The 16,540-nt window shown below is 43.0% G+C and overlaps 1 protein-coding gene across 1 annotated transcript in view; it reads right to left on the minus strand.

The window, feature by feature from the left end:
• pdzrn4 (PDZ domain containing ring finger 4) overlaps positions 1–16,327 on the minus strand; it is a 28,719-nt gene extending 12,392 nt beyond the window's left edge. Inside the window, exon 1 of the mRNA XM_018685182.2 lies at positions 15,865–16,327. Coding sequence (XP_018540698.1) covers positions 15,865–16,080 — 216 coding nt within the window. The 5' untranslated portion in view covers positions 16,081–16,327. The remainder of the gene's footprint in view (positions 1–15,864) is intronic.
• Positions 16,328–16,540: the final 213 nt, after the last annotated feature.

A 16,540-nucleotide genomic window follows, 5' to 3' on the forward strand; every position in this document is an offset into this window, starting at 1 on the left:
GAAGCACAGGCCCAATGTCAGCATCATCATTAGGAGAACAGAGAGGAAATATGGGGAGCTACATTCATTTAGTGGCAGAGTGGTTCTCTTTTTGTGATCCCCTGGAATGGAGAACTGGATGTTACCATTACACTGGATTTACACATGATAAATTTGTCGATATTTTTATGGCACAAGTTGAGAAAGTGTTGCAAAAACTCTGCCCATCAGTACACACCCTGTACGGCCATCTGCAGCTATGATGTTTTTAATGGATCAGACCTGTGACCTTTCTTGCTTTGTCACATTTCTGCCACATGACAGCTCTTTCCCACACACATTAACCCCGTTTGTGCGTCTTTGAAAAAGTGTAGAGAAAGTTCCATAACCATTTTTAAGTTGTAATGAGGTCCAGATGGACACATTAATCTCCAATCAGGGCGAATGCTCTGGAAGGCAGGAAGTGATTGTGCGGATACACCTGCCAGTGTGTTTACCTGCTGTTGTTCCTCCATTCAATCTGCCTGTTGATGAGCTAACTGGGGGCTGATTAATAGCCAGCAGATGTGACAAAGACGGGGGATAATGGCTCAGAACGTGCAGGTTTTATGTGTTTGTGTGCATGACATATTTTGTACATCGTATACACTGAATTTACAAAGCATTAGGGATAATTAAACCACAAATGAGGAGATAAAGAGAAGCAGACTAGTTAGAGGAGGTTTTAAAGCTCTGAGACAATTGAGGTGTTGATTATGCAGAACGGTTCAGAAACACTCATTTATGTATTTCTGTTCTTTCTTAATTTATATATTATTATATATATATATATATTATATATATATTCTGTTTTCTGTTTTTATCAGAGTCTTCATTAAACCTTAAGAGACACAGAAATGCATCAATCAATTCTCATACATTTAACAACTGAGAAGTCTTTCTTTGCAATTTCTTATCAATGTCATATTATTGTTTATTCTTGCAAAGACTCCTTCCCCATAGGGATTGTAATTTAATTTAGCCACAGAGTGGGATTTTCCTCTCTGTATATGTGTGTAAATGCACAGTAGATATACATGCAGGTGCCATATCTGTGCTGAGACATGTAGGTGTGTAGATTCCATCAATATCAAACAGTAATTCCATTTTTATTACCGGTTCCCTTTCTCATCACTCAACTGCAATCTTCTGACTGAGATGACAGAGAGACAATATCAACTCGTTACATCATCTGATATAACCCATGAAAGCTCCACTAAAAATAGTCTGAGGTGAAGGGGGGGGGACATGGGGACAGCTGTAATGAACCAACAACCTAGCACAGGCTTCATACACCTCTCAAGTTAAAGGTTACCATTGCCAATAAAAATGGTTCCCAGTAGCCCTAAACCAAAGCTTCTTGTCCGTCCAAACACTTCCTAAAGGTCAAGGTTCAAAGTGGTGCACTATACAGTCTATGGGGAGGACTGAATATACTGTAGCTTATGTGTGTGTGTGTTACTACTTATGTGTTCGGTGAGCGCTGCCTTTTGTGAAAATGTCATTTGCTTGTTACCTGTCCACTTCGTATGTTATGCCTCTTCATGATACTCTATATAAATCTATATATGTTTACTGGCTGAGAAGAGAAGGTTAGCATGCTAACACAGTTTGGCTAGTTAGCCAAAAGCCTTAATTTTGTGAATATAAAATAAACATTAAAATGTCACATATCTTGATACTTAGACTATGGACAGCGTGAAGGAATGCGCTAAAAAGAACACAACTTAATACATTACATTTAAATATGTGATCACAGCGTAGTTACACCACTAACGTTACTCTGCTAACTTAAGCTATATTAGCATGACTACTTGAACTACTTTTGCTTTATGTTTGGATTTAGCGAGTGCCTAATTTATGAGACTGAAGCACTAACATGTTGAATAATTAAAATTAAACTGATTTGTGACTTACGAGAAACAGGAAAAGGTATGTAAATGTATATCTAGCTGAGGCTAACTGAGAATATCTAACTAGCTAGCTTTAAATTCACATAGATTTCTTAGCTGATAGAATTTCTGTTTTGTAGTTACTGATTTTTTTTAAAAATATATTTTTGCAGAAATTCCAAATTTTGTTGCATGACATTTTTTATACAGTCAAATAAATTTCAATACATCATCCTCTGGACTCAGTTTTGACCAAATAAGTATTACTGCATTTTACCTTTGTATGGAAGAATAATGTTAAGGAAAATAACCTCCATTAATCATATGTCTCATCCGCTCACTTGGAACTTTTGTGCTCTGGAAAGTCCAGAGGACTATTGAGCATGCCTTGATATTTCACCTCCTGACTCTAGACAGACTTTTTAAGGTTATGCATATTGGAAATGGTGGGTCTCAGCCATCAGCTATTAATGTAACATTTTACTCCTTGATGCCCCAATTACACACATCATTGACTATGAGGGCTTGCTAGCGGACAATAATGTGTAAATGGCTGTTATGTGTTAAGAAGGGGTTGAGGCTTTCAGTATGCTCAATAGAAGGCCCATGTTAACCTTTAAATGCGTCTCAGGGTTTTATCAGTGGACCGCTAAGATGGCTAAATGTTGTTTCCACTTTTGAATACAAACAGGAGCGATAAGGAAAACCCAGAGATTAGAGAGAGTGTTTGTCTGTGTGTGTTGTGTGTGTGTTATAGGGCGGTACATGTGAATGGATGAGTTTGCTGCTCAGAGATAAGAGCGTGATGGAAACCGCTCAACCTCACAGCTAAATCTGACAGATATGGTGTCATTGTGAGCAAATGGACACTCACACACACACACACACACACACACACACACACACACAGAGCGTAAACATTACATCAGGTCCCAACTGACTTAAAACAGCTCTACAATGCGGTTGTTTCCATTACCCATGTTTGACTGAATAATGCCAGTATCTCACACTGAATAGGCTTACAATAGACCACGAAACAATAAGCCGCCAAGGACAGAGAGAGAGAGAGAGAGAGAGACCCCTCCTATTCAACATGGACCTCGTCCGCCCCTGAGGAGACATGGCGCTCATACACCACTGGAGAATTGCCTGGATCATGATTTTTCTGAACATCAGCTCAGTAGAAGAAAGATTGTTTTTAAATTCATGGAAATTGGCATATTGTGATGAGTGAGAAAGCACAGGTGGCGTGCTCCAGTAACCTGCCAAATCTCATTTCTCTTCCTCCTTTAGCTGCATTGAGATGATTCAGGAGGCCACTGTCATGTGGCGAGGGCTCACTGTCATAAATGTCTCATTTCAATAATAAAAGTCTCTGACACGCAGTATCACCCGAGTGCAGCGAAGGCAAAAAGAGATGATGGTTTCATAAATTTGAGTGGCAGGCTGTGCAACTGGTGGGCCGTGCTCGGTCAGGTGAATCACATTGACCCTTGCCTTGTGCAGGATGAGAATACCATGATGCTATTGATGCATGTGTGACAAGCACAGGGAAAAATAGCAACCAGAATGGAGGGGGGAGTCTCTTTCCAAAACATTTTAGTATATGTAAGTTAAACATTATTTATCAGCTAAATATCAGCTAACGTGATTTAAAAATGGACAGTAAAGGGGATAGAGGCAAATGAATGCAGCTAGTTTGGTTAGCAAGTTGCATTGTGAGTGGTTCTCTATGCAGTTAGCATAGCTGTGGCAGTCTCTGTGTTTACTTCAGATTGAACTCAGAGACAACTTTACTTGGAAAGCTTTTGGAAGCTTGCAGCACTTGTTCTGACACATTGTTATACTGGAGTTTGCAATTCCTGACTGTACTCAACAAAGACGGTGGGTGAGAGCAACACATCGTCCATTGTTAGCTAACAGCTCCCAGTAACAGTGTTTATTTCTAATTGCTCTGGAAAAAAAAGAGACTCTCATACTGTCTCTCACTTACTGTACAATTACAACATCTGCCATTTCAGGGGAGTTAGAGAATATCATAGCTTTGATGCAGCTGAAAGTGGCTAAAATATATCATTTGCTACAATCACAGCCAATTTCAAGCCTGAGTGTGATGACTGTCTGGGGTAAATGAATGCTGTTACGCTGTGATATCATTCATTTTGACCTATATTTAGCCACTGAGGATTTACTAAGCATATGAGTCCTACATGTCAGCAAATATATTTCAGTCTGCTTGTAGTTGATCAGAACAACTGCTGTCTTTTAGTGTTGGCAAGTGACCAACTCTGCTGGAGCAGCTGGGGGTGAACTCAGGGGCACCTTTGCATGCTCTCAGATGCCGTAGAAGCCACGTAGATCACGTGCATTGTGGGATTGGCGTGAAAGGATTCACCTCATGATTAGAAAAAAACACTGACTCAACTCTAAAAGTGCGTGAGGAGTTGGTGAGATTTCACCTGTTTTACATTTTTAGCCAAACATGTTCGTCTTTTCCAATCAGCAACTGTTCACTATGCATCGTAATGCTCTGCTGTTTTACATTTCTGTATCGCACCAATTAATCAAAGTGACAAGGTATTTAATGAGAGGCAATTAGAGTGTTAACCAAAATGCAAATCAGATGGGGGGGAGTGTGGGAGAGAGAGGGGGGGTGTGTGTTTGTGTTCATAGCGGCAGTGGTGGCTTGGGCTGTGCATATGTGTGTGTTTATGAGTGTGTGTGTGTGTATGATAAGCCATGGCAACGGGTTCAAGGAGATTCCGCTCAGTGCTCTTGATAGGACCCTTATTCACCGAATCGAGTTCAGCACTTCCTGTCTGTGTTTATGTGCTCGTCTACACCTGTGATTGCATCAGTGTCCGCGCCTGCGAGTGTGTGTACAAGTTGTAATGAGTGTCCTTCACAGTTTTTCACAGACATGGGCTCCTGCACAACAGGCGAAAACAACCAATTAGTTCTGCATGGGGACGACCGCATGACAACATGAAACGTGGATTAAATAGCTGCTGCTGGGATGGATGTTAAGTAGCCTGCTCAGGTCAATCCCTTCTACATCACACAACATCTGTATGCAGTAGATTAGACTGTGTTTCCTCTAGGAGCGGCTTTTGCCAGCGCTAACTTGTTTTTGCTTTTAGATCTTAGCTTCAGAGGGAGAGTTAAAGTTTAAAAATTCATGAACTTTAAGCTCAAGTGTAGTGCGCTTCGACTGATCTTGTAACAACGGCAGAGGCCAGCGTTTCTCCGCATGTGTGTGTTCAATAATACCTACTAAAAGTGACAGACTGGTGTACTGTCCTTCAGCTAGTTATCCTGCAGTCAGGCCCCTCATTGTGAAGTGTCTGCAAAACTGAAGTGTCCTTCAACGAGCTGATCATACACTGTTACCTCCCCATGGAGGAATAAAACAAAAGATTATCCCTTACAATTCCCAGAACCTTTTAAGACAATCTTCATGATATGCAAACACAAAATTTGATGTTACTACAGTACTGCGGGGTTAAATGCCATTTTGCACCACTGTTCCAGCGATTCCTGTGAAACATGAAATGTTCCATCACCACAGCCTGTGTGTGTCCATGAAATCAAAGTTAGGATTAATGGACTAACATAATATGTCTAACTTCAATTCTTGTATTATTCTAATATTTTGTAGCACTCAGCAGCTGTACAGTTTTCACAGTGTCGTTCTCTCTCATTTTTCCTTTCTGTGTTGAATTAATTGGACGTCATCACTGAAAACAGGCCACAAAAGTAAATTGTCTTTTTTCCCTGAAATGACTCATGGATTTTTGATCTGATCTGGTCTTTTATTCCTCTCGTTCTCCTCTCTGCAGAATGTTTTCTTTTCTTTGTCTTGCTCTCTAGGTGTTTTCCACCCTTTTTGTCTGTCATTGTCACTGTAAGTCAGCCTGTTTCATTTCAATTCAGTGGGTTAAAAAACAGACACTACATCACTTTCTGTTTCTACCTTTTTTGTGTGTGTGTGTCTCAAGGGTTTTCTCCCCTCTTGCTCTTCACGTCTGTCTTTCCTCACCACCAGCAAGTAGAAACATGCACGCAGACATCAGAGACTGTTGACTTGTGACTGTCATTCCAAGCAGCCATTTCTGATGTAAGTGGGGGGAAATCAAAGGTTATCATCTGTCAGTGAACGCATTAAGAACCATCTCATTTCCTGCTCTTTGTACCACTTCCATATGCAAGGCGGGCTTCCTTTCAATTAGGCCTCATGAATACAGATACTTCCCAGTGGTAAAGCCTTGGAATGAAACATGATTTGTCTTGTATTCTGCTTTTTTGGAATTATAATACAAGTAATTTCTTTTATTCATAACACAGCCGCAGTAGGTTATGTGCTAGTGATACTTTCAAGGGAAAAACAACCTCCTTTTGTATTATCCAGTGACGATAAAACTCCAATTAAAACATTCTTTCCTCCAATTTGTACCTGAGTATGCTGTTAGATGAAAAGACAAAAAACCCCATGGCAAAAGTCAAGAGGCATGCTTCACACTACCTAGTTTAATCCACAGTCTTGTTCAATGTGGACAGTTTTCTTCATTTTCTCTCATAAAATGACTAATGCCCTCTTCCTGGTGGGCTCATACATCATGGCAGGGCCAATGTGTCTGTGTTTAACTAATAGGCTCTGTGTCCTCAAGCAGCCACGGATGGCACGGGTTATGACAAACTGCATCAACAAGACATTCATTACCCTCAACATCCTAGCAACCAAATCACAATTACCGTGATCCACGAGTGAGCATCCAGCCCCGCTGCCACACTCTTATTCCTCGCACACCATGTCGCCAATGCATAAATTAGCCTTCTTTTGTCACATTGGGGGGGCAGGCGGGTTGAGAATTAGCTCCGTTTGTTTTGCTCGTGAGGAGATGGGGCGGCGCTGACGCTAGATGACTGCAAAACTTCCTTACTGACAAATCCATAGCAGTCGCTTTCATTTTCACTCAGCGTGGATCAGTACATATGAATGTGTTTTAGCAGAGTGTTTTTGTGTGCACGTTTTTACGTCGTGTGTATGTGTGTGCATCCATGCAGATAGTTGTCTTGACTGACTAATGTACTTGGCCTGTGCTGTACCAGGACTCTATTGCGCAGTGTCCTCCCCACAGTCATTAGATCACCATTAATCTCTCATCTGCCATTAAAACAACAGCCACTGAGCTGGGCTCAACAATAGTGTGGCCCTTCCTCCAGCCCCTCGACACATACTAGCAATGAGTTTGAATTAGGCTCTCGGGGGTCACCGATTAGACCCACATAATTCATCCAGACGGCTGAGTTCACAAAGAGGTTACGTGTTACTCCTCTATATGGAGAAAGCTGAACAACATACATTCTCCAGCCGAGCAAGTCAGCGATTCTTGGTCTTTATTTAGCTCTGGCAACAAGACTGCTGATATTCTGTTTCTCTTACTTTCAACAAATTCAAATGTGTATTAATCTGCAGATATTTTCAGCTGCGGTTGGACTCATTGGTTTTGGTCTTTTCATGGGGTTTCTTGACAGTAAAATATTCTTAATGGTATTCTGAATTTATGTTATTTATCAAATAGAACAAATGACTTGTGGCATACAGCATTTTATAGTAAACACTAAGCAATCTGTGGTTGAGCTGGCAGTAATAGTATTTAATTTATATTTTGATTTATAAACGTGTTGATGACTGAATACAGCAGAAGTACATTAGCATAGCGTCCCATAGCTTGAAGCACTTTGTATCCTCATAACTATGGAACAGCAAAACAGGACCAAGCTCATAATCTTTTCTTTAAACTAAGGCAGGAATCGAGAGAGTCCAGGTGCTGGACCCAAAGTCATTAAGGAATGAGTTATCTTACAGTAGTTTCACCATATATCAGTGTTCATCTTAAAATGAATACTCCTACATTCAGAGTGGAGACATTCCTATTGGATGAAGTCTTGCTGAGAGAGTCTTTGTTATTCACATGAGCACAGATTTGGTTGAAGGCAAAAAGAGCCGGCTCCGGATGCAGGGGCATAATTAGCAAAACATGCTAAAGCTTGGAAAGTGAAAACATTTTGCTGGGGGAGTTGGAAAATAAAAGATTTATGTGCTGCTTTTTGCATAAAATTAAGTCTTGGGTGTGAACTTAACATTTTTTTCCCATCCTCCCACCAAACCTTTGCTTTTCTCATTTTAAAGTGATATATGTTTATGCTCAGTGGGAGCACCCAAACCATTAGTATTATTCATAGCATGAAGCTTTGTCAGTCTGCCCTTTGGTGGAAAGACTTTACACTCCACAAACTGTGTGCGGGCGAGAGGAGCTCTTCCTGCAATAAAAAAATACCTTTATCCAAAAGCATGGTTGGTTGGTTAGGTGAGAGACGCACTGTGCTGCAATTTACCCCTCATTCCAACCTCCTCAATCAAGGCTTCAGCTGTATTCATGCATTCCCCAAACCTAACAAGATTTGAATGAAACTGTACCACAGAAAAGACAATACAATCCATTTCCTCAAAAACTAACAAAGACCCGTCCACAGTGCTTCAGCCACTCTTCATCCTGAGGGTATTTCCCACGTCAACACAAGGCTTATGGTTACACCCTGCACTAAATGTAATCATCCCCCCTCTACTATGCAGATGGTTTAGTGTTATTCTATCTGTAACTGGACTCGACGCCAGGCTCTGAGTGGGCCTAATGACTCCTAAACCCAAGTTGGTTAAGTAGTAATTCAATACCGTCACCCTGCTGTAACCTGATCTCCCTTTAGACCACCTGGACCCAGGATCCACCCATGTAGGTTCAGAACGCACTTGGCAGTGGCACAACAACAGTCCATTTTCATTTTTAGGCATTTAGCTAACAACCCTGCATGAAGAATTATTTAGCTTTGTTAGGATGCTGTGGAGCAGACGTCATGGTGGCTGTCAGAGAAAAATATCATCACTGACATTACAAGAACTGATCTTTGAAAACAGGTGTAACAGATAACCCCCGTCTCCCTCAAATGATTATGTGTGATGGAGGAATTCTTGGCACCGAGAAAAAAGAGAGCTTACTTTCTTTTTATAGTTTAACTGACATTTGGTCTCAGATGAGAATTGCTCCTCCAAAGATCTGACTGAGAGAATTTTTATGCTAATGTGAGGGATGTTAGCGGTTTTTATGTCTCAGAAGTTGTGTGTTAGCATTTTCCCCCCACACTGGGTAAATGGCTAGGGGTGTTTTTTTGTGCGTTTTTGTTGCACTATGTAGCAGTAAATGCCTGCAACGTATCCATAACAGCTCCAGATGGTTCGTCATAACATCTGTCTAACCTGACAAAACAGAGCTTGCAGCGTGTGGCCATAAGGTGTATTATTGGGTTATTCTGGCACAAGGTTGGCTTCAAACCGTACAACAGTCACCGGCTGACAGCACACACACTGAGACTAGACAAAATTAGCGTCTCTCTCTGCCACACATGACTGACGGGGCTGTCTCTGTGTCTTCCATCACTATCTTTTCCTTTCCAGGGCCTCTCTGACACATAGGGCAAATCTGTGGCACCTCTGAAGGTATAGGCTTGTGCCAAAGTGTATTAATGAGCAGGACACGCAGACAGTGACAAACAGGCGGCGAGACAGACAGGGGCAGCAGAACGGAACGGACTTGAAACAGTGTCTGGCGACTGATAAGTGATGGGAGGAGGAGGAGGAGGGCGAGACTTTGTGTTTTGGAGAAGGCGAGGTTAAGAGGTTAAAAAAAAAATCTGAAAATTGGAGGATTTAAAGGACTCATAGATAGCACACAACTCGTTTTTCCTCGCACCGGTTCTCACCCCTTTTGCTTTTACTTATTGTGCTGTTACCCCTTTCTTTCCTACACCTCCATTTTCCCCCTCCTTTACCTTTCCATTTTACCTCATCCATCTCCACCCCCATCATTCTCTTCCCTCGTTTTCACCCTCTTCTGTCTCCTATCATCTTGGCCAGGCCACTTGGCTGATCGGTGAGTATGGTAATCAGCTAGAAGCTGATAACAACTGATAAGTCCTCTTGTCAGGTGCTAAGAGCTTAAATGACATTTTTACACAGTCGTAAAAAAGGAAAAACACGTCGTAAAAGCTGATGAATGGATGGACCTTGTGTGATTTTACATGAAAGTAAGCAGCGTGCACAAATAGGCATATCTACCTCTTAACATTGCGGCGCAGTTGTGTGTACACGCATCATGTTGTGTATCCTTTGCCTTGTTTGGAGGGGAGACAGGAGGTGGGGGTGAGGAGTGTCACTCTGCCCACAGAAAGGGCTTTCATCCTGGCCTTATCAGAGCCAAAGCAGGGGGAGATCGTTGGCTGGTGGAGCGAAACGGCGACTGTTGCTGCCTCCCCACCCCCCCACTCCCTCCATGCCGGACCTGTCTTCCCCTGACTTTGTGATTCCCCCCTCACACATGAACACACACACACACACACTCATGCCAGAAAGTGGTGTGTATGTACTGTATGTCTGCTTACAGCCAAGCAGACAGATACACAAAGAAGCTAGACACAGACATCAGCGTACAGACTGACAAGCTTTCTGTCATCATCTATCACTCATGTCACTCTTTCCTTAAAATACACACTGCAGAAGACCAACAAAAACTATTCCACTATTTTTTTATATCTTGCACACACACACACACACACACACACACACACACACACAAAAAGGATGCTGCTTCCCGCATTAACCTGACGCTGAATAATCACCCATTTCCTGTTTCCATTTTTTTGGCCGGCGCCCAGGAGATGTGCTACCCACGGTGCCGGTGACGGGGCCATATGCACCTCTAAATCATGAGGCATTATCACCGTGCTGTGCTCCAACGAGCAACTATAACCATGATGGAAGACACCAGATGATCTGTACTCAACAGCAGAGTTCATCTCCATAATGCTAGATTAACATTTTAGGGCAGAAATAATCATTACCCAAGTTTATTATTCAGCACGTCAACACACTAAAAGTGTTGTGTTGTTGGTTTGTTAACAAGAACCAGTTAAACGTCTTTTTTATAGTAAAAGGACTGTAGCTGTCAGATTTTGAAATATTTTTTTCTGTTTTCTTGCAGTTAATAACTCTGAGAGCTGAGAAAACTTTTGATGCTACATTGCAGCCACTGTAGTTTAAAAACAAGCAGTACAAAACTGCCATTCAAAACCACACGCAGCAAGTGTGTGTGTGTGTGTGAGAGCGAGCGAGAGACTTGTCAAGTGGAATTACACTCACAGGTGGAAAGGTCAAACTCACTGACCCACACAGACAGGTGGACAACTTGTTGGGCTGAAAAATGGAAGAAAAAAATGGAAAGGTCACTTCAGTCAATACTTTGTGCGAAGCTGCAAATCCCTTCACAGAGACAGAGAGAGGAGAAAATAGTGAGCTCAGGACCAGTGTTGTGCTTTTCTGATAAATGGACAGCTGATGAGTCAGGTGATATCACCTCCCATCATCCCCCCTGTTGGTCATTTTACAGAGGAAGATTATATTCATCATCATCCCCCGAACCTCTGACTTCCCTTTCATGCTCACTCTTGGATCACAGGAATAGTTTCCTGTTTCCTATTTCCATATCATTTTCTACCTTATACGTCCCCGCAGGTTGAGAGAAAGCCCCAACCTCTAGGGCCGATGTAGGCGATAGCGCTGACATATTTCATGTCTGGATGAAATCATGGTCCAGGTCCGAGGTGGCCATATGGAGGTGACGGCTGTGTGGGTCTGACCACAGCTTCCCCTGCTCTGTGTGGCGCTCTCTGGACACCACAGGTGGCGGCGGGAAGAACTGGTCTCTGTCTAGCCCCTCCCATGCTGTCTAACAGGCTGGACATGTGGCACAGCATCTGTCTCCGGAGGACAGGCTCTCACCAAGGATTGGCCTGATTCACAACCTCACACACCCCCATATGTACCAGGGGAAAAGGGTATAAATAAAAGTAGTAATAGAAATGAAAGTATCACACACATACGCTGCCTTTCCTCCTCCTATTATCTAGCACTGAGCAGAGGAAGACAACACACAGGGTAGTAAATGGTTGTTGTATAGTGTGATACAATAGTGCTGACTTCCATACAACTAGTAGGACAAAACACGTGGGTCCTGTGAGGCTCTGAAGGCCAGAGGCTGAGGGACAATTTAACACAGCCACAAGCAAAATATGGAATTGCTACGGTCTGGATAGAGCCCTGCGGCCGCAGGCATGGCTGTGTGTTACGATACACACACACACACACAATCACAAATGATACGTTCAATGTAAATGGCCTGACGAGAGTCATAAATCTCTCAGTGGCCGCTGGGCAGCCTGGGTCGGGCAGCCAGCAGTGCTGTCAGAGCAGCGCAGCTGTGTGAACAGAGATAGCCGCTGTGGTGTGCGACACCAGGGCAGGTCTGCAGGCTGAAAACTGGAATTGGCCTCTGAAATGCTCCATTACTTTTTCAGAATGAAAGGTGCTGAATAGGTCTGTTCATAACACTGTATATCTGTTTTCAAGGGGGGGTTGAAACATTAGCATGTATTTTCAAAATGGCTGCAATCCATTTTGTAGAGGCGTCATTGTTTCCTCCACTAAAGACATTTAACATCTTTAAAAAAAAAAAGAAATATCGCCTCTAAGGCCTGGTCACCACAGAGTGACACTGTGAGATTAATGTGGTGATGTTGTGACTCCTCATAGGACAATTAGGTGAACTACTGTAGCTGGTGTGCTAACTGCTAACATGCTAGTCAGCTGGTGCTAGTTAGTTACAATAGCTCCCCAAGCTTCTTCTCCTTCTCCTCACTCTGCCCTGGCTTTTTGTTCTCAGGATTGTACATGATTTCATTAAATAATGAGATTTTTCGGACAGTGACTGTCACTTAGCTCACTTGCTAGCTCAGTTGCTAATGGGGCAGTAAGCTCACAGTTTCTACAGAGTTTATTCCAAAGACATTACCACCATCTACACCTGTCTCATAACTACATGCAAACCATCTCCCTGACAGTTGACGTTAAGTAAAACTGGATGGCGGAACATAGCTAATAAGCTACGATAGCTCCTTCCATTTCAGGCTTTTCAGCTCCCTGTTCCCTTAAGAATCGGCACAGGATGGCTCGGTAATGGTGAATGGTGCCAATTTAAAGTTCAGCAAAGTTAAACTTCATGCAAGAAAAAAAATATAATAAAATAAATTGCATTGCCTTGCTAGATTCTGTTGGCATTAATAGATTTTGCAATGAGTTTTGCTATTTAAAAAAACAGAATTATGCTGCCCTAAAGATTTTGAGCAGTAAAATATACATGTCTACAAAAACAGACCAATGTCTCCACAACATAAAAATCAAACATCCACATTTGAACCAGATAAGAACTCGATTAAATCCAACAGCTTGTTCATTTTCATCAGGTTCTCCTTATTTTGACCATCAGAAAAACAAATTCAAACTGAGAGTCCTGTCCATGTCTTTCTTAAAAGAATGGCAGCAGCATCACACTGTTATTTTTTCCCCAGATGTGTCAGGAAACAGGAAATTCCTGTTGGTCAGGACCCACCAACCAACACAAAGGGAGAGAGAGTTACAGTTCTTCTAAAGCATCAGTCCAGTGCCACTGTACACCTGCTCTGGCCTGCTTCAGTGCTTTACTATCAGCATCCTTTGTTTTTTTCACTGGTATAATGAGCAGGTGGTGTCGTATTGTGTAGCACCGTTGGAAGTACAGCAGAACAAAAACACATTTAGAATCTGTAGTGTTGTGTGTGTGCCAAAGTAAAATGAGAGAGGGGAGAAACAGATTGCTGAGAGGGAGGAAGACGGAGGGAGAGCGGGACTAATGAAGGTTATGGAGAAGGAGAGAGCATGAAAAAGGAGGAAGACGAAATGAGTCTGGAATGATAAAAGGGAAAAGAGACAGAGGGATTGTCGAGGAGTCTCTCTGGATTTGCAGAATCCCCTCAGCCTCGAGTTTTGGGACAAAGTCACAGTGACACACTTACTGCCTGGTGAGCTCTCTTCTCTCTCTCTCTCTCTCTCTCTCTCTCTCTTCCTCTCTTTCTTTTGCGCTGGTAATGAGAGCTGTAGGTGTCCGCCGACTGTCACATACACACCGCAGAGCGTTTAACGTTTTAGCAGGTGTGCTCGCTCACACACTCAACACGCAGTACTGCTGGATGTCTGCCACAGTGCCAGGACACCTACAGTGTGATGCGGAAATAGGAGGAAACCATATGGGTCTTTTTTTTTTTTTTTTAGCTCCCGCCAATCTCCATGCAAACACCATGCTTTATGATAAAATACATCTGTTGTTCTGTCAGGCCAAATATAAACTGTTTGAGCTATAGCTGCACATACTGCACCCGTGCCTTTGTTTTGGCCTGTATATTCAGTTCACCCAAACAATGCAAAAAGAGCCATGACCTCCCAGGGCTTCCTTTAATTGCCATGGCTAATTTTCTTACACTCCACCCAGGCAGACAACACAGACATCCAGTATCTCGTTAAAGCATGGGGGCATTTAGTCTGAGAGCTTAATGAGCTTGAGACTGCAGCACTGTGAATAACGTTCATAAAAGTAGCGTCTAGCAGCGATGGAAAGCTGGGGCAGCGATAATTTCTAACATTTTAGAGAGAAAACAAGCAACATTATTATCGTGGATTCAAACTGACAGCAGCCTTAACGTGGTGTTTTGGGCGCTTAAAAGTTTCCCATCAGTGTGATACAGGCGTATATTCCTGATATGACATTGCAAAACTAACGAGAAGTATTCAGCAGTCCTGCTCATTCTCATTATGCCGTCTCCAGTTACCCGGCCGACTGTAACCGTGTAAGATACTAAATGATGAATGAATCCTCGCCGCTGGTCAGCCTGGCATTCGCCTGTACTGTACCTCAACAGCAGAGAAAACCCAGAGCACGTGGGTTTTTTTCTCCATCGCAGTCACAACCATATCTGCTGCTGGAGAAACAACGCCATCACTCTTTTGTATCCTCACAGTCTCCTCACTTGAATTTAATGTTGACATTGAAACCTGCCATGAGCAGTTTTAGAAGAGTGTTCATAGAGAACAAACACATCCTTTTCTTTTGTTTCTAAAAGAGTGATACTCTGGAAATGTGTTTATTCACACTTGCCTGCAGCTTACTATCTAATCTATACATTCCAGCCAAGCCCAGTGCAAAATAACAAGTTACACATTCACAGTGTTTTACTGCTCATAGTGACAGTATGTTTGTTTGTGAAGGTAATATATAAGGCTGACATGTATCTATAAATACAAACATTTAATTTCTACCCATGTAGTTTGGGAATTTGGAGAGTTAAAGGGTCAAAGGTCAATTAACTCATTCAGCACATCAGTGAAAATGTACACTTTCAATTAAAGCACTGAAATCGCAGTTGTAACAATGTGAAAATGGTCATATCGGGTCAAGAGGAAAATAACAAGTCCACTTCTGACAAACGACAGGGAGAAGGGAAAACAGCAGAACACATCTGCTGCTTGTTCTTTGAACTGTTTTGCTTCTAGACAGTCACAGGCGGAGGAGATGTGATGAATTCCCCTGGAGCCAGCACGGGAAGAAAAGCTCAACTTGTTCTCACATCTCCTGCTACTGAGGAGAAATAACTAGCTCCACTCACTTTGATGGAGAGGAATATACACACTCACACACAGACACACACAGACACACACAGGCTTTCTGCCTGGCTGCTTGGAAGTAACTCATTTTTTGTATGTTTCTGTCATGTACCTCTCCCATTTTTTCTCCTGGTTCCCCCACTCAACCTGTCTGCTTTCTTACTCTGCAGAGAAATCCACTTGTTTTCAGACACCAGATCCCTCCTGTCATTATCATCACCATTGCCTCTGCTGTCATTAAGTTTATCCCAGTGATGACGCTCTTCATCAGCCACACCAAGCCCTCTTCCCTCTCCTCCCACTCTCACTTACCTGTGCGATCTCATACAGCAGTTTGTAGTGTTCCTCCCGTTTCTGCAAGGTACACAAATTGCAGCCCATTCTAGTTGTCAGGGAAACAGTGCCGAGCGCCCGCTGGAGTGTGTGCGCCTGTCTGCGGAGTGTGTGTGTGTGTGTGTGAGCTCCCCCTGGGGCGAAAACACACTCGGGCTCCTCTTCCTGGCTGGCTCCCCCACACCTCTTTCTCATCCGTGTATCCTCAGAGATCCCCTCTGTCGCTCCGAGCGCGGCGCGGCGCACATGTGCCTCAGTTCACGGCTTTAGCAGAGGTTGTGGGTGTAGTTCCTTCAGTGTGTTTGTGTGTGTGTGTGTGTGTGTATCAGTAGTAAGATGAGTAAAAGCACCTGGCTTCTGTTTCCCTCTTGCCTGTCACTCCTTCCCTTGATTCTCACTTGCATGCCTACATACACTCTTTCCACTCTCTTGTCTCCACCACCTCCTCTGTCAGTGTGAGCACACGCTCCTACATGCACACACTTTTGGCTGGTGAAGACACACCTCCTCCTGTGGCAGGCTGTCTACACATGCCTGCTCCTACTCCGGCTCATGAATAGATGGCATCCTCATTGGCTGTTTAAGGGAAGGGGCTGGGAGAAGAGGGAGGGGACTGGTCTTATCTTGGGCAGATTCAGTATCTGAACATCAGTGT

This window comes from Lates calcarifer, linkage group LG18 (genome assembly GCF_001640805.2).
Source record: "Lates calcarifer isolate ASB-BC8 linkage group LG18, TLL_Latcal_v3, whole genome shotgun sequence".
In the NCBI taxonomy this organism is placed as follows: domain Eukaryota; kingdom Metazoa; phylum Chordata; class Actinopteri; family Centropomidae; genus Lates; species Lates calcarifer.